This window comes from Denticeps clupeoides, chromosome 5, assembly GCF_900700375.1.
Source record: "Denticeps clupeoides chromosome 5, fDenClu1.1, whole genome shotgun sequence".
NCBI classification, from domain to species: Eukaryota; Metazoa; Chordata; class Actinopteri; order Clupeiformes; family Denticipitidae; genus Denticeps; species Denticeps clupeoides.
Window position 1 is genome coordinate 15,382,599 of NC_041711.1, and position 17,517 is coordinate 15,400,115.

The 17,517-nt window shown below is 43.8% G+C and overlaps 2 protein-coding genes across 2 annotated transcripts; both read left to right on the forward strand.

The window, feature by feature from the left end:
• The first annotated feature begins 570 nt into the window (after positions 1-570).
• atp7b (ATPase copper transporting beta) lies at positions 571-14,049 on the forward strand. Its single transcript, XM_028979824.1, has 21 exons — positions 571-712; positions 1,376-2,300; positions 2,762-2,995; positions 3,087-3,250; positions 3,327-3,488; positions 3,578-3,660; positions 3,761-3,944; positions 4,035-4,268; positions 5,427-5,518; positions 5,740-5,867; positions 6,456-6,610; positions 6,784-6,918; positions 7,101-7,295; positions 7,643-7,825; positions 8,328-8,523; positions 8,605-8,748; positions 8,952-9,094; positions 9,412-9,615; positions 9,793-9,910; positions 12,005-12,107; positions 13,596-14,049. The coding sequence occupies exons 1-21, from the start codon at positions 608-610 to the stop codon at positions 13,798-13,800; spliced, it is 4,092 nt and encodes a 1,363-aa protein (XP_028835657.1). The 5' UTR covers positions 571-607; the 3' UTR covers positions 13,801-14,049.
• An 805-nt stretch (positions 14,050-14,854) lies between these two features.
• LOC114791357 (transmembrane protein 272-like) lies at positions 14,855-17,481 on the forward strand. Its single transcript, XM_028982147.1, has 5 exons — positions 14,855-15,144; positions 15,444-15,509; positions 15,896-15,955; positions 16,037-16,119; positions 16,269-17,481. The coding sequence occupies exons 2-5, from the start codon at positions 15,452-15,454 to the stop codon at positions 16,644-16,646; spliced, it is 579 nt and encodes a 192-aa protein (XP_028837980.1). The 5' UTR covers positions 14,855-15,144; positions 15,444-15,451; the 3' UTR covers positions 16,647-17,481.
• The last annotated feature ends 36 nt before the right edge of the window (positions 17,482-17,517 follow it).

Consider the following 17,517-nt stretch of genomic DNA (forward strand, 5'->3'; position numbering starts at 1 on the left):
AGCCGTTCGGGCGCAAAAACGAAAGGCGATGCGGCGGCGTTCATGGGGCAGGTTCAGACGAGCACGGCACGCAGAAAGCAACTATTCTAATTTCATTTCCTCTTTCTTTACTAGAATGCTTAATTACTCTAGCAACACAGTTTGCGGTGACGTAATAAAGCGCCAACACCAGTCAAACGTAGAGAATACGTGACGTTTTTGAAGTTGTTGTTCAATTTGCTGAAAAGAATGAACGCCTGACGTACACTGAGATGTTGTGTTTTTTTTGTCAGCCACGGTGTAGCAAACGACACGATGTGGTGTGTGTCTGTATGTGTGTGTGTGTGTGTGTGTGTGTGTGTGTGTGTGAAAGAGAGAGAGAAAGAGAGAGAGAGCGCAATCATGGCGCGACGCTCTCGAACACGCCCCGCGGTTCCGCTGAGCGCAAAAGCGTTCAGCCTTTAAAGGCGCAGTGGGCGGACTGAGGTCCAGCGACCCCGCGGAGTATCTCTTCACTCCACATTCATCTCGCAGAGGGACCGCAAGACAGCACGACAGGATAAAAAAATTATATATATATATATACATATATCGAAGAATAGTGTATTGCGTTGGTCTGTTTAACAAAATGAAAAAGTTTGCTCCAAAGTCCCTGAACAGCATAACTAGTCCTGTGGGAACGGGAGAGATGCTGTGTATGGTTGACTGTCCAAATGGGTTTGGGTCTGTCAAGGTCAGTGCTTTAATTAAATACATAGTTTACTGGATTTTCCACCAGGTTTATACCATGGAGTTCTATGCTGATGGCTGCTCTTCTGTTTAATGTAAATGCACTTTGTACTTTGACCAGATCAATACCTTTGTATTTGTCAGGAAAGCTTAATTTAAATGTTGCTGCATTTACACACCGGTAAATGCAGACTATTAATTCTGTAACTTTGGCACAAATATTAACAAACAAAGAACATATATTTTGTGTGTGTGTTAAATTACACACACACACACACACACACACAAAATATATAACAGCAACTCACAACAAATTTGACAGGAACACCACAGTGTAAAATGTTAAATGTTACATCGGACTTATATTTCATTAAATTTCATCTTTAGCTGTCCTCTGATAATAATTTCTGTGAAGAAACACCAGCCTTGTGATCTTACCACAGTTTGAAGGGTAAATTGAAGACAATCCGGGCCGTAAGCCTTAGCCCTGTTCCTTTAGTGGTGACTCCGCCCACACTTATTTCATGTGACAGTGTGGCATGGCCAATGATCCAGAGAGTTCTCACATCAGAGCCACTGCTCTGCCCCGACGTTGCATTGCTTTTTGACTGAGCATTTATGCAGTTGTGAGAGATTATTTAGGCCTTCTTCTCTTCTCTTTCAACAGGAAAATGGATTTCACAGGGAGGCCTGGTCTCTTCACAGAAATACTTTTGACAACCTGGCTTACGAGCCTGGGAATCCTTGTGAGCTCTGCCCCCAGAACAGACATTTATTCTGTGGGGCCAAAGAGCTCCCCGGTGAAAGGACAGCAGAAGATGCGAAGCCAGCAGCTGAAGAGTCGTTGGTTGTGTTTAGGGTGGAGGGCATGACGTGTCAGTCATGTGTGCAGTCCGTCGAGACAGGGGTGGGTGGAATGCCTGGTGTTCTGGGAATCCGAGTGTCCCTCACTGATCAAGAAGCAGTGGTGGCATTTAATTCCTGCCAGGTTGGTCCTGAGCAACTGAGGGTGCAGATTGAGCAGATGGGCTTCACTGCCATCACCAAGAACTCTTCCGTTCCAATGTTCTCACGAGAAATCAGGAACATCCTGACAGTATCTCTTCCAATAGCAGGTATGCACTGCGGGTCTTGTGTCCGAACCATCACAGAGTGTCTCTCTGGACTTACAGGGGTTCACTCCTTCACCGTCCTCTTAGAAACAAGAAAACTAGATCTGCAGTATGACCAGTCTCTTCTTTCCCTGGAGACAGTGAGGGAGGTTGTGGAGGCTCTTCCTCCTGGGATGTTCAGGGTGGTCCTACCGGGACAGGAACCCCATGGAAAAGTGTCCAATTTGGAGACAAGCCTACAGCCACTGCAATTCAGCTCTTCTGAATTGCAGACAGCCGTCATTGGAATTGTGGGGATGACGTGCAATTCATGTGTACAGTCTATCGAGGGGATGATTTCACAGAAACCAGGCGTGTTTTTCATCAGTGTTTCACTGAAGGAGAAACGGGGAGTTATAATGTTCAATGCCAAAATGACCAGTCAGGAGGAGGTGAGAGAAGCTGTTGAAGATATGGGGTTTGAGACGTCATTGCTTGGAGGTAAAGCACACATTTCTCAAGCATTTATAATCACTTACAATCTACAGCTCATTCTCAATGCTCATGTAGTTAATTAAGTGGTATTTCATATCACTAAACATTAGTATTTTTCTTACCCAAAACAGTACATGGTTTTTCAATTAAGACCTGAAGATACAATTTGCAGACAATTTTGCTCTTAGAGACTGGAAAGAGTTTTCTAAAACTCAAGGGTTGTTGGGGTAATCAGGCAAGGGTTCAATCTTGAATGACATGAAGGGCACTAGAATTCCTTTGAGCCAATGTCTCTCACTGACAACCCAAAGCCAGGAATGCGAATAAGTCCCTAAGCAGATTATCCCAGTCTTTTGAAGGTTTTTAATTAGGACATTGAATTGGTTCAGGTCAGTTTGATTCTTTAAGTTCAAATTGCAAGGTTATGGTATTTGACCATTGTCTTCACTGCCTGTTTCTCTTTTAAGAGCCCGGCCCCGTTCCCTTACCAACAAACACTCAAGGGCCTGAAAAACACACACTCAAGTCTCCTCTGGCCAGTAGCCCCCACATCTCCCAAATGACCAGTGTAGACCCTGTCCAGATGCCTGCCAGCCACTGCCCTCAAGGTGGGATGACCCAGAAGTGTTTTGTCCGTGTGACCGGCATGACCTGTGCTTCCTGTGTATCCAATATTGAGCGCAGCCTGCTCAAACACAGGGGTGTGTACTGCATACGTTAATTCACGTAGTTCTAAATGTGTGTCAGGTTCAGTGGACCAGACCCTGCTGACCGCATCTGTGGGTTTTGTAGGTGTGGCATCTGTTTTAGTGTCTTTGATGGCGGGGAAGGCGGAGGTCCGATATGACCCAAGGGTTCTGGACGCTGCGGGAGTCTCTCGTCTCATATTGGATCTTGGCTTTGGCGCTACGTTGATGGAGGATAGTGCCATCAGTGATGGAAAGCTGGATCTTTCTGTGAGTGTAAGTTTTTCTATAGACTGCAGTTTTGTAACCTTGTTTTTAACCTTGTTCTTTTGTGTCTTGCTTTTAGGTGACTGGCATGACTTGTGCCTCATGTGTCCATAACATTGAAACCAGACTCAGAAGCAGTAGAGGCATTCAGGAGGCTTCTGTCTCACTGGCAACTAATAAGGCGCATGTGAAATTCGATCCAGAGGTGCTTGGTGCCAGGGACATAATCAGAATTATTGAGGTATGTTAAAACAATGACTTATGCACAGCGTTGCTTAATTGGACAGTGATTACCTTAATAATTTCAGCTTCATTAACTTTCTATGGTAGCAACTGGGCTTTACTGCCTCTTTGATTAGAAATGATGGATTTGGGATGAATGAGGCCCTTGACCACCAAGAGGAGATTCAGCAGCGAGTATCTCTTTTTTATTTCAATAGTGACCTTATCAGATGTTGTTTTTCATTGTCTTTTGCCTGGGCTTTATGCTGAGTGTGTGTCCCCTGTGCACAGATGGAAGAACTCCTTCCTGTTCAGTCTGATGTTCGGTGTGCCTGTAATGGGTTTAATGATATACATGATGGTGATGGACAGTCAGCATCAGGAGCATGGTGGTTCCATGCCTGAAGAAAAGAACATCCTGCCTGGCCTCTCCACCCTCAACCTGGCCTTCTTTCTGCTCTGTACTCCTGTGCAGGTAGCTCTATAATGGTATTGTTCTGTCAAGTTTTGGCAGATTTTCCAGGTGGTTAAAATCTTTCTTTATCACTGTCCCTCTGACCGTCAGGTGTTTGGTGGGCGCTACTTCTACATTCAAGCGTATCGCTCTTTAAGGCATGGTGTGGCCAACATGGATGTTCTCATTGTGCTCGCCACCACCATTTCCTATGTCTACTCCTGTGTAGTACTGTTGGTTGCCATGGCAGAGAAGGCAGAGCGAAGCCCAGTCACGTTCTTTGACACGCCACCCATGCTGTTTGTCTTCATTGCTCTTGGGAGGTGGTTGGAACACATTGCTAAGGTAACTAATTCCTCACTGTCACGTTCCTGTCTACGGGGTGAGAATGTGAACAATTTGGGAATGGTGGAAGGTGGGAAGGGTATCAAACCAAAGTGCAATAGTGTATTTATTTACAGTGTGATACTTCATACAAGTAACCAAACCAACAAGTGCTATGTACAAGAAGAGAGCACCCTCAACCAAACAGACACAAACTATACACAACAAGCCCTCAGGCAGTGGTCGGGTCCTGGCATAAAGCCGGGCAGACAAATGGCATAAAGTGCTCTTTCTCCACAGCACAACTCCACTTGTTCCTCCTCCGACAATATGGCCCTAAGTCCTGGGGACATAACACTCACTGCTTTGGCAACATTGTACCTGCATTGATGTTATTTTTCTTGGCCAGGCATTGCACTAGAGTTTCAGCAAAAATGCAAAAGTCAGCATAGGAAAGTAACAAGAACTATGTTACAGGTGCATCTGTATCCATCAGCAGACTCCAACAAGGTGCAGAGAGCACAAACACTTTTGTAAGATGAGGGAATTTGAGCTCCTTGCCTTGCATTTGACCCCCATTGTCTGTACAGTGTGTTTCAGGATCAGTTCCACCCTGCTTTTTCTGTCTAATATATAGAATACAAGTTCATTCATACTCTTATAACACTCAATCAGAATAAAACAACGCACATCAGAAAGATGGATTAAATGTTATTAAGTGGCACATGTATTTTTTATGTTTCACTTATTTTGGTCATGCTGAAGCAGTTATTTATTGTATTGTTTGCAAGTCATTCCTGGTGTTACTTTGTGACAAACTGTGATAAAGAACTTTATAAGGTTACCTTGTAAAAGCTTTATCTCAAAGTCTGCTTGTGGTTTCCTCAAATGAAATCATCTGAATTGCTGAGGCCAGTTATACTCTTTAAACAGTACATATGACAGTTGGCTGGCTGGAATACATATGACAGTTGGCTGGAATTATGTGTGTAAAAGTGCATGATTGTCCCAGAGACCTGTACTGTTGCAGAATCTAATATCCCACTGTTGCTTATTCCTGTGTGACCTTCAGCTGTATTGGAATCAATGTTTTTCCACAACAACAGAATAAGGATTTATACCAGACGCAGTTACCGTGTTGAAGATTCACTTATATTTTATGCTTGTTTTAATATTCAGAGCAAGACATCCGCAGCATTGGCCAAACTTATGTCCCTTCAGGCCACCGATGCCACCATTGTCACCCTTGGCTCCGACAACTCAGTTCTCAGGTACAAGCCTCACTGTTTTCTGTTCTACTGTAACCTGCCAAGTTGGTATCATGGTTTGGTAATGGGCTGGCGGCTCCTGTCCTATTTTTTGTTCATGCTTGCTGTTCAACTCATCTGTTAACTATGAAGACATGGTTAAGTGTAAGGCGGTGGAGCAGGAGCTGAGTTTTGGCTATTATTTTGACATATATTGTAAGCTGTACATTATGTATGTGTTGTAGTGAGGAGCAAGTGTCTGTGGAGCTTGTTCAGAGGGGGGATGTTGTGAAGGTTGTACCAGGGGGGAAGTTTCCGGTTGATGGAAAGGTGATTGAAGGTAGCTCCATGGCAGATGAATCTCTTATCACAGGTAAGTAACAGTCTCTGTGTGTGTCAGTTAAAGGGTTCACATGTGCTATGCCCTTTCATTTAAATAAAAAATGTCTATTGCTGGCAGTGCTTTTAAGCCTTGGATTATAAAGCGAATTGATTAAAATTTCAAACTAGTGAGTTAACATGATCAGGCTTGTGCAGACAAGCACTCTGTTAGATCGCTCTGATAGATTTGTCTGTGTGGGACGGTAGTATTCTGAGAAAACATTTACAGATCACAAGGCATACCGTCATCTTCACAAATGTGTTTATTTCCAAATTGAAGCCTTCATCACAATGGCTGCTCTATGTAATGTGTGCAGAAGATGAATATACTTTTAATCTACATCCATATTAAGACATGAAATGGCGAGGAAAATCATGTAGAGGTTAAACAGTGACCTCCAGTGGCCATGTGTCTAGCTCCAGCATTTCTCTCACAACTCCGTGTTGTTCCTTTACCAGAATATTTGATATCCTGTTTGCTTTTTCTTACTGAATGCTTATAGCCGGTGGTTCTTTTTGAAGCACATACTTTTTTCCAGGAAAGCATGATTTCTCTGTCTGCTGTCCTGTGAATGTTTAGGAGAACCCATGCCAGTCAGGAAGAAGCCAGGCAGCTATGTGATTGCTGGCTCCATAAACTCCCAAGGGGCCTTGCTGGTGGAGGCCACACATGTGGGAGCAGATACCACCCTCAGCCAGATTGTTAAACTGGTTGAAGAGGCCCAGACATCAAAGGTATAAATTTTACTTACAACACGAACAGCTTCTTATATATGGCTGAATGACAGTGCAGATTAGACCGTCAAACTTTAGTTTTGCCTTCTATTTATGTATTTGAGAGACCTCAATATGAGTCCTGTGCACATATCTGAATCATATGCAGACAGGTGATGTTAATGTATTTCCAGGCTCCAATCCAGCAGTTTGCGGATAAACTGAGTGGCTATTTTGTCCCTTTCATCATCATCGTCTCTGTGCTGACGTTGGTGGTCTGGCTTATCATTGGGTTTGTGGATTTTAACATTGTGGCCGAGTATTTTCCTGTGAGTTTCCTGTGCAGAACTTGTCTATGCTTCAACTGATATTAACTTTCATAATGCATCTTGTTAATAATTATAGATTCCATAATTCATCAGGAGCTTCAGATCTCTACCACTTCTAATTGTTTTCTAATTGTTTATACAATTCACTAAAGATCTAATCATAATGAATTGTTTTACCACAGGGCTATGACAAGAACATCCCCCGTACAGATGTGATTGTGCGTTTTGCCTTCCAAGCCTCAATCACTGTTTTGTCCATTGCCTGCCCCTGTTCCCTTGGCTTGGCCACACCCACTGCTGTTATGGTGGGTACGGGAGTGGGTGCCCAGAATGGGATCCTTATCAAGGGCGGAGAGCCGCTGGAGATGGCCCACAAGGCAAGATATATTCACGGCCCATTCTGACACCGGGCCACATATGATGTCACTTATATGTTATTCCCTCTGTTTGTGAGCTCTTTTTGTTGTTTTATATTGTTAATAAATTGTAGTATATATTCAGTATTTGCCAACCATTTGTTCAGAAGATAATCTCTGTAATGCTTTAATTTAGACTATCCTTTCTTCTCATTTTGGACAATGAATCTAAAAACCTTTGAATATGAAGTGCTTCAGGTGATAAACCCTAACTCACGGAACAGAGGCTTGTAGGATGCATCCTTTATCCTTCCTAATCCTTTGATTTTATGAAAATTCTTTTTCTATATTTTTTCCTTTCTCCTCAGATTAAGGCAGTGATGTTTGATAAAACTGGCACTATCACTAATGGCGTGCCACAGGTCACTCGTGTGCTGGTACTGTGGGATCAGGCACGGATGCCTCTCCGGAAGGTTCTGGCAGTGGTGGGCACAGCCGAGGCTAGCAGCGAGCACCCACTGGGCTTGGCTGTCACCAAGCACTGCAAACAGGCAAGAGGGTGTTGAGTCAATTCAGCCTCATCTCATCACATGTTGCATTAACTGTCAATGGCCCCGGCTTACTACTACTTTTATGGAGGTTCTTCTGTAGTAACTCGGCTCTAGATTAATTTTCTGGAATTGCAAAATATGCCATGGTAGAATTTATTACTGCCTCAGTAGAATGAAAATTATTGTGCAGCACCCATGAAAAACACAGACATGAGAACTTGAACAAGCACCCACCCACTGTAAAGCATATTATCTCTATTATCTCTTTATGTAATGCTCCATATCATTTGAGTAGAGTACTACTGTAGCCCAGTGAAGTGTTGCTATAGTGATATCTCCTCTGAAAGTGAATGAGCTCCTTTGCATGTAGGCAGGACTCTTTGTGTGTGGGGAGCTTTTTGTGTGTCTGCTTGGGTGTGAAAAGCTAACTGTGTGGAAATAAAAATTCAATATGTGTGAGGGGGCGTCTAACTGTGTGGATACTATGTGTTTGTATTTGTAGGAGTTGGACACCGGAACTCTGGGCTATTGTCATGACTTCCAGGCCGTGCCTGGCTGCGGAATAAGCTGCAAGGTCTCCAACATAGACGAGCTGCTGTGGCCCACACACACGGCAACAAAAACAGTCCCCCAGGACCGCGTCTTCATAAAGGGGGTCACCACAGACGAGAGCAGTCTGGTCTCGGACACAGACACAGGTCAGTGGATATCAGACTAACGAGACAATGACAGTGAATAAACCAGTGTGAACCTAGTGAACCCTCCCCATGAATGTTTAGGTTCAGGTGGCCCCTCGTACTCGGTGCTGATTGGCAACAGGGAATGGATGAGGAGAAATGGTCTGCACATCACCGCTGATGTGGATGAAGCTATGACCAGCCATGAAACCAAAGGACAGACAGCCATCCTCGTAGCCATTGATGGTACCGCATTTTAGGTCCAGTCCCGGTTCAGCAGCTTCACTCTTATTTCAATTAATAGCCATTCAGTGTGTTTCAAAACCCTAAATTCTGTCAGGTTTAGTCAAAGATTGGGAGAGTATTATGTTTTAGAACCACAAAAATAGATATATATATTTTTTTTGCTCTGGTGCCTGTTACCCACTTGCCTTCTCCCTCACTGACAGGTCTACTTTGCGCCATGTTGGCAATAGCTGACACAGTTAAGCCTGAATCTGCTCTGGCTGTTCACACTCTGGACAGCATGGGCATCGATGTGGTAATGATTACCGGGGACAACCGGCGCACAGCTAAAGCTATTGCCACGCAGGTATTTACATTTTGGTTTAATGCGAATCGTTTGATTGATTACTATACTGGTTTCAATGATGAACAACTAATAGCTTGAGCGTGTGTGTTTCCTTAGACTGGCAGGTGGCTATTAGGGAGCTTTGTGTAGGTGGTGCTGCTGTCACACAGATTTAGATTTTTTAAAAATAATGTCTCCATGATAATCCATGTGTGGGCAGCCTTGCAGGTGCTTATTAGGCAGCTTTCTGTGGAGTGTGTGAGAGATGCAGATGTGCTTCTACACACAGGTGAACTTTGGGAAAGTGTGTATGATGCGGTTGTGTTTCTCATCTGCAGGTGGGTATCAAGAAGGTGTTTGCTGAGGTGCTGCCCTCTCATAAGGTGGCAAAAGTTCGTGAGGTTCAGGAGCGGGGCCTAAAGGTTGCCATGGTCGGTGACGGGGTGAACGACTCGCCTGCTCTCGCCCGTGCTGACCTGGGCATCGCTATTGGTACAGGCACCGATGTGGCCATCGAGGCCGCAGACGTGGTGCTCATCAGAGTGCGTATTCCACTCGGTTTCACTCAGAACAAACATGTTCCTTAACATTTAGCTGTGGTGATTTTTCACACACTTTTATTGACTTTGATCGCCGACTACTGAAAGCATCTTATTTCTGAAATCCCTCAGGATACAGGATGTGTTTAATTATTGATGTCTGCTCTGGTCCTGTGGTAGAATGATTTGCTGGATGTTGTGGCCAGTATTGAACTCTCTAAGAAGACGGTGAGGAGAATTCGGATCAACTTCGTCTTTGCCCTCATTTACAACCTGTTGGGCATCCCCATCGCTGCAGGTGAGTACAAGACGGACATACCCTCCCTTTTGGTCTTTTAGGTGTTAGTCCTTGGGGTAGTTTTTGCAGAGTAGAAGAGAACAAAATTCCTTTTTTGATAAAAAAGGCACACAGATCATGTCATTCCTTCAGGTCGTTGGCATATATGTGAGCGGTCTGCCGACTCTGCTCTTATGCAGGGCCTCCTTTTTTCTCTTCTGCTTATGAGGTGGTGATGCGCTACCAGCCCCTCTGAACCAGGGGTCTCTGTCAAATTCAAATTCAAATTTTGTTTGTCGGTGACATATATGTGTATTTGTGAGTATAAAAAGTATTTTGTGGGTCTGACAAAATGCGTTCATATGTGAATATGTCAGATACTTGCCAAATAATGGAGGCCACAGATCATATCTGATTAGGACTACAGAGTACATTAGTGCCCAATGTTGCTATGGTAAAAGCAGGGTTTAAGATTCTGTTCATTTTCTTCAATTAGCAAAACTCACCGTGAGACATAAAAAGAAACAAGATTCCAAAACAAATCCTTCTCTGTTCATGCCTTGTTGTCCCAGAGAACTCCTTTTGCAGTATTCCTGTCACTGCGTTTCACAATAAAAGATCGGTGAATAGCGTGGGGAATAAGTGGGGAGGTGAATCCTGACTTTATTCCATGACTGCGTGGAACTGCAGAAACAGAACACCACAGGCTGTGCTCAGTAAGGAAATTGAAATGGCTTAATTGATTGGAGTGGTGAGAAGACCCACACCTGCTACACATGTGGGAGTCCAGAATACGCTCCGATGCATAGGAAGGACCCCTGTAGACCAACCAAGGACATGGAGGGACAGAGTGGGTGGCTAAAGGGGAAAGGTGGGGAAAGGCTTCAATTGGGAGACAAGAAAAACTGGATGACTCCGTAGAGACTGATGGAGGCAAAGATGGAAGGTGAGTGGGTTGATACTGTGGAGGATGTGATAAGCACTGGAGGGTGATTTTGGGAGTTGGTCGGACACAATTCCCCACATGGAAAAGGCATCCTGGGTGTGCTGCCGCTGATGGTTAGTGGCGGAGAGTTGCTTGGCTGTGGTGAAGGTAGCCAAAGAAAGGCACGGCACCGCAAAAAGTCCAGCTGCTGTTTGGTCTGTTCAGCTTGACTGTTGGTTTGTGGGTGGTGCCCAGAAGATAAACTGGTGTAGGACCTGATGTGCGGCAGAAGGCCCTCTTGAAGGCTGTGGAGATTCGGGGTTTGTAATGAGACACAACATCCTGGGGAAACCTGCAAGTGGACAACGTGGTTGAGCATCAGTTGATACTTAGTCTTCTGGGTTCATCTTTGATTCTGGATCATTTACAGCATTTATCAGTCACCCTTATCCAGAGCGACTTACAATCAGTAGTTACAGGGACAATCTCCCTGGAGCAATTTAGGGTTAAGTGTCTTGCTCAGGGACACAATGGTTGTAAGGGGGATTCGAACCCGGGTCTTCTGGTTCATAGGCGAGTGTGTTACCCACTAGGATCATCTTTTGATTCTTACTGCTGGTCAACCTCATGTAAACAGTGCAAGTTGAGCTGATGATGGTCTGTTAACTATAGTCCAAGCTGCCTTGAGATCATTGACAGTTTGCTCCCGAGTAGTTCTGTGCTCTCATTATCCAAGGCAGTCATTTGATGAATAATCAGATTTATTCTATTTGTGAATAATCAGACCAACTGTTGTCACCTTCTCACACAGCTGATGGTCTTGTATTCCAGCCTTGTGTAGTCATGACCCTGACATCCTTGGACAGGTGTCTTTTGTACAGGTAGCGAGTTGAGAAGCTCCCAATGTCAGCTTGTTTCCTGTATAAAATACAACTGGGAACCAGAAAACGTGCTGATTGATAGGCGATCAAATACTTATTTCATTCATAAAACTTAAAATAAATTCATAACATTTTGAAATGCATTATTTTGGATTTGGTTATTGTTCTATCTCTGTGGCCTGTGTGTGCTGTCATATAAAAATGGAGAGGTCTGCAAGGGTTTGTGTGACATGGTGTTTGTGTGACATTAATTTGCCAGCTGATGTGTTTACTTGTGTGTGACAGGAGTGTGTTGTGCTTTTGTTTTAGGAGTTTTCCTACCAGCTGGTTTGGTGCTGCAGCCGTGGATGGGCTCTGCAGCAATGGCAGCCTCCTCTCTATCTGTTGTGCTGTCATCATTGCTTCTCAGGCTGTGAGTTTCTTTAATCACATATATACAGTTCACATACACGCACCTCTACACACACAATGGTTTTGGTATAACATGAACTAAAACATGAAAAACTATATTTGGTGTATGGGTGTAGAGTTAATCTAGAATACTGCTGCATTAACTTCCATGTAGTAATTAAAATCACGTTAGAGTTAATCTACAGTCTTAAATATTCTTCCTGGCTGTTTTGGGGGAGACGGAAAACATGTTTCCATTAGATTACATTTAATGAAATTACAAAATGCACCCCTGTACCCCTGTGAGACATCTTGCAGAAGTACTGTTATTTCCTGTTTTAGTCCTGGCTTGTCTCGGCACGCTGTTTTCCCTTCGAGCGATGAGCCCAACTCCCACCGAAAACTTCCCAGAGTTCCGTTGCCATAGAAACTGCAACTTAGCGGCAGGTGCGCCTGTGACCGCCGGGGGCAGTTTTCATACAGACGCCCACGCTGAACAACAAACAGGGCACAGAGGGTCTGCTCCTCACAGTCTCCCTCCCGCCATCACTCAAGTCACTCTCTCAAACTGAACTCTAGTTATTTTGAGAATCATCTGTCACCCAACTGCGTTGGTTGAGATGCTCTGCTCCACTTTATTAGAAACACTTACTTCATTCCAAGAGGTTGGGCTAAAAACTAACGATGTCTGAATACTGAATCAGCTTAAAATTTCAATGTGAATATTCTTTTTCGCTGACTGTTGCCTTTGTAATTGGTCATAAAACCATCATCCACGTGACAAGTTGTAGGGAATGACAGGGTCACAGGCAAAATATGCAGCAAGGGAGACCTCGTTTGGTACGAACCAATGTAGCACAGAATATAGGATGCCCTAGATTCAACGTGATTAAAATATAATTATAATATCGACATCATTTTTATTCAGTTATCCAGATTTCAGATTCCCATGCTAACAAGAATTATATTGCAGCAGTGTTCTCTCTTTTTTTATTATTATTCTAAATGCTACCTTGTAAAACACAACATACTGTACAAAGGTCTTAGGTACCAACATACAGACCAGTGAAAAGAAGCCACTGTATAGCAAACGTTAATGTAACATAAAACCCTATGTAAAACAGCAAGTGGATTTCCTTATTTTTATTAAACAATGACATTATGTGTATAGAAAACAAAAAGTCGCCACAGCTCTTCTTCCTCCATTGAAAAAAAAAAAAAAAAAAATTGCAGCAATACAACATTGTTTTCCATCTGTAGACTTTTGCTTGTAGGAGACCATTCATTAGGAGAGACCGACACCCAGTTCTTGTAGCACATCTAGATATCAACAATTAAATGACGTTATTGGCACTTTCACTATTTACTCATCACTGCTCAATGTATTCTTATGTTGTTACTTTTCAGTAGACTACATTTGCAACAGCTTTACCTCATCGTGTCTTCTGTTGGATGGCCTGTATTTAGCGCAACAACATATTCATTGTCCACAACTTTGCCCCCCTCCCAGATATAAGAAGACAACGTTGGAATCATATGAGCTGAGGGCTCAGGGTCACATGAAGAGCGTTAACCCATCTCAAGTGAGCATGCACGTGGGTCTGGACGACCATCAACGTAACCATAACACGTGGGACAAGCACGGCAAGTCACCAGCGTCCCAGGACCGACGGTCACTTCTCGAAGATGAAAAGGGCAAAGATCAAATGGTGTAAAATAGATCTTACTGTGCACTTGTGTGTGGGATTAGCGCATAGTTTACAGACTGCTATCAACGTGGCTCGGGGAAACAAGATGGTTCATAAAGGAGGAAGCCCCAGCAAACATGGCCGACTAAATGGGATTTAAATGGATACTGCAGGTTCGAATACTGCTCTACCAGGAGGATTATGTAATGCTCTCAAGTACAAAAAAAACCACACAGCAAAATTTACCTTTATCACGTCACCCAAACGAATGTATTACTGCACATGTTCACTTCTTACTGAAATAAACCATTTTTTCCAGCTTCATTGTGTCTCTGGTTCAGCTGCTTGTAGTTCTCTGTCAGGAAGGCAGTGGGAGATGAAACTTTTTGACGAGGCTTATTAATGTTGCATGCACAGCATTGTCGCAGAACGGGGGATGTAGATGAAACTGAAGCCTAAAGGTGCTTGTGCTGGATGCACGAAGTATAATGGAATAATAATTTACATTTACATTTACGGCATTTGGCAGACGCCCTTATCCAGAGCAACTTACAACGTGCTTTCAAGTTACCATCGATGAAGAGATCAATTCCGGTTCACTAGGACCCCAACTATGAATACATCTATTTAATTCACTCTGTTGTAGATTCTGTACACAAAGTTTGACAAGAAAATTACAATTTAATCTAAATATTCTTTAAAGAGGAAGGTCTTGAGCTGCCGTTTGAAGGTGCTCAGTGACTGAGCTGTTCTGACCTCGAGGGGAAGTTCATTCCACCACCGAGGGGCCAATACGGAGAAGAGTCTAGATGAGTGTTTTCCTTTTACCTTCAGAGATGGAGGGACCAGGCGAGCAGTAATAATAATTCATAAGCGCCCTCAGTCCGAAGACTGAAAACTTTTTTTTAACAAGGCACGATGTGATGGCATTTTCCTCGCCTGGCGCCGTCTGAGATTTCTTTTCATTCACTTCTGAGTGGATATGATTTTTTTTTTATTCAGGCTTCCAGGCTGAAGCGGCCCGTTGCATAACCAGGACGGCGTGGGTGCGAGTCGCTGCTCAGCTCCCGTCTCTGCATGATTCCAGACTTCCAGCATCACCGGCGGCAGCAGCACATGGTCTTATTCGGAACCGGTTAAAATAAATAAAAAGTACAAGCTTCGCTAACTAAACGTGCATGTCGGCAGCGAACTTTTCCAGCGTCGACCGTTCGATGGTTGAAGAATTTGGAGAACATGGAGCTGTGTGATGTTCCTTCAGCAGGAACATGCGCTGCAGCTGGACTGTCGACTCCGACAAGTTGTCGCAAGTGAATCGGGTTCCCCCCCATTCCGTCTCCAGTGTGTTGGGTTTCTTTTATCTTTAAAAAGGTAGGCGTTGTATAAAATAATTATTACTTATCACGCATGTCATTGGGCTATTAAAATATATATTAAAACGTGTCATGCTACTTGAAAGCTTCGTTCAAAATATGTCAGTACAGTAAATGCAGAAGTCATTTATTTATTTTGGACGGAACAGAGTGGCGGAAAACCAACTGGCGGGAATCACGCGTGTCTCGGTAAAAAAAAACAAAAAAACGCAAATCAAAGTCGGTCATTAGAGGAACGAATGGTGGCTGATTGGATAAATGGACTTTCGGGTGACCGCCGGTCCTTTGTGCACGCAGGGGACACCATGACCGCGGGACTGGAGAAGGCGTGTCACCGCTGCCTGTCCCAGATAGCCAGCAATGGCAAGTATTACAGCGTGTTTGGTTCGAGACGCTTTACTGTGCAAAAATGCTTCAATGTGCAACTTGGTTCCACTATTAAAGCACACAAATAATGAGAAAGTGTGTGTGTGTGTGTATATATATATATATATATATAATAGATATATATAGATAGATAGACAGACATATTTATAATAGATTTCTGAGGTCATTCTGCACCCAGTTCAGATGTTGAGCAGGAGGTGGACACCTCATTAAAGTGCCCCACGCTCCGTTGAAAACCATCATTATGTGAATACGTGTGACGGGTTGGAATTAAATTTAGAACGCAAATTGTAGCACCAGGACCTGTGTTTAATATGAGCCTATATTTTTTCACATTTGAAAACACATTTCTACAAACGAAGCTTATTTTGTCGTGGGACTCCTGGCTTTCCTGGCATTGCCTCTGACCATGGCGTTTGTAGGTGAGCAATTACACGCGCATTTACACCTTCGATTCGGTCAGATGCAAATGTGAAGATAATACAACACAATTTGATTTCCAGGAGTGCGAAACCTCGACGCTTGTCCTGTTCAGCCAATGATTCCACTCTATCTGCTTGTGGGTGGGGTCGTCGGAAGTGTAAAGGTGAGTAAAGTACATTTTTGAGCACTAGTTTGCTCATTTAATCTCATTAGTTGATTAATTTGCCCTCATCTGTAAAGCAGTTCTTTGTATTTTTGGTGTATTTTTTGTTACATTTTTCAATTTTGTCAATCTGAGAAACACACTTGCAGGTCTCCTTCCTGCTCTACGACATCACACGTATGCGTGCGCTCATCGCCAAATCAGTCGTCATTGGAGATGACGATGCAGATGAGTATCCATGGAGACAGAATGCCCACCGGTACTATGTCCATGTGATCCTGAGCTCATTTCTCTTTGTGTGGTTCACCCTGGGGAACTACTGGGTTTTCTCTGTTTACATGCCCAACTTCATTGCCCCCTACCAGCGGCCACACGAGTACTGTAAGAAGTCGCTGTATGTATTTGCCGTGTTTGTGCTTGCGCTCAGTCACTCGGTGCTCGCCCTGCTGCTGTGCGGTGGCGTCTGCCTCCACATCTGCTCTCGGACCAGCACACGTGGTGACTATGGGGAAGATGACAGTGACTGATGAACTGACTGATTCAGTGCTGGGAGAGAGATGCAATTAAGGTGACAAAATTTTTGTCCCTTTCATTCCTTGTATTTGGTACACATTATTCAAATGGAGGGTGTATTTGGAGGACTATTGCCATCCTTTTGTCACATACTTTTCTCAAACTAGAAACTGTGCTCGCTTCTTGGGAATAATGGTACTCACTCCCTATCCATTACAGCATAGTCCACAGTCAGGGTTGTGGGTAGCAGAGTCCACCCCACGGCATATGCGTGGCAGTGGTGGCCTAGCGGGTAAGGAATCTGAAGGTTGCTGGTTTGAATCCTGAGCAAAGCACCGTCCCCACCTACTGCTCCCTGGGCTGCCCATGTCATGGCTGCCCACGGCTCACCTAAGGACCTATGGCCAATCCCGCTAGCATGCATGCCTTTGGGCAGTGGGAGGAAAGCTGCCCTTACACGGGGATAGCGGGCAAAATCAACACACAAAGCCGGAGCCACAAGCCTGAACCTTCAGTCTTGCGGGCGTGAGGCGGCATCACCGAGGCGGCACCACCACCATGTAGCCCGGGACTTGCACAAAATAGCTGTAAATGGCCTAAAATTATGAATAAAATTTTGTGCAAATGTATATGTAATTTTAAAATATAGAGTGCAAGTTTAAGTGTTAGTATAGTTCCACCTGTTTAGAACTATATTTATATTCGTTCATGTAATATGCAAATGAGGGAAATGTGCAAGTGTGTTTTTGTTAGCATGGACCTGAAGTTGTTTGTATTATTATGGTCATTCTGTTTGTTAGTTTAGGGTTTTAACATTTTAAATAAATGAAAACATTTTGTTGTGTACAACCAATGACACCAGCGGATTACTTTAATAATTTACGA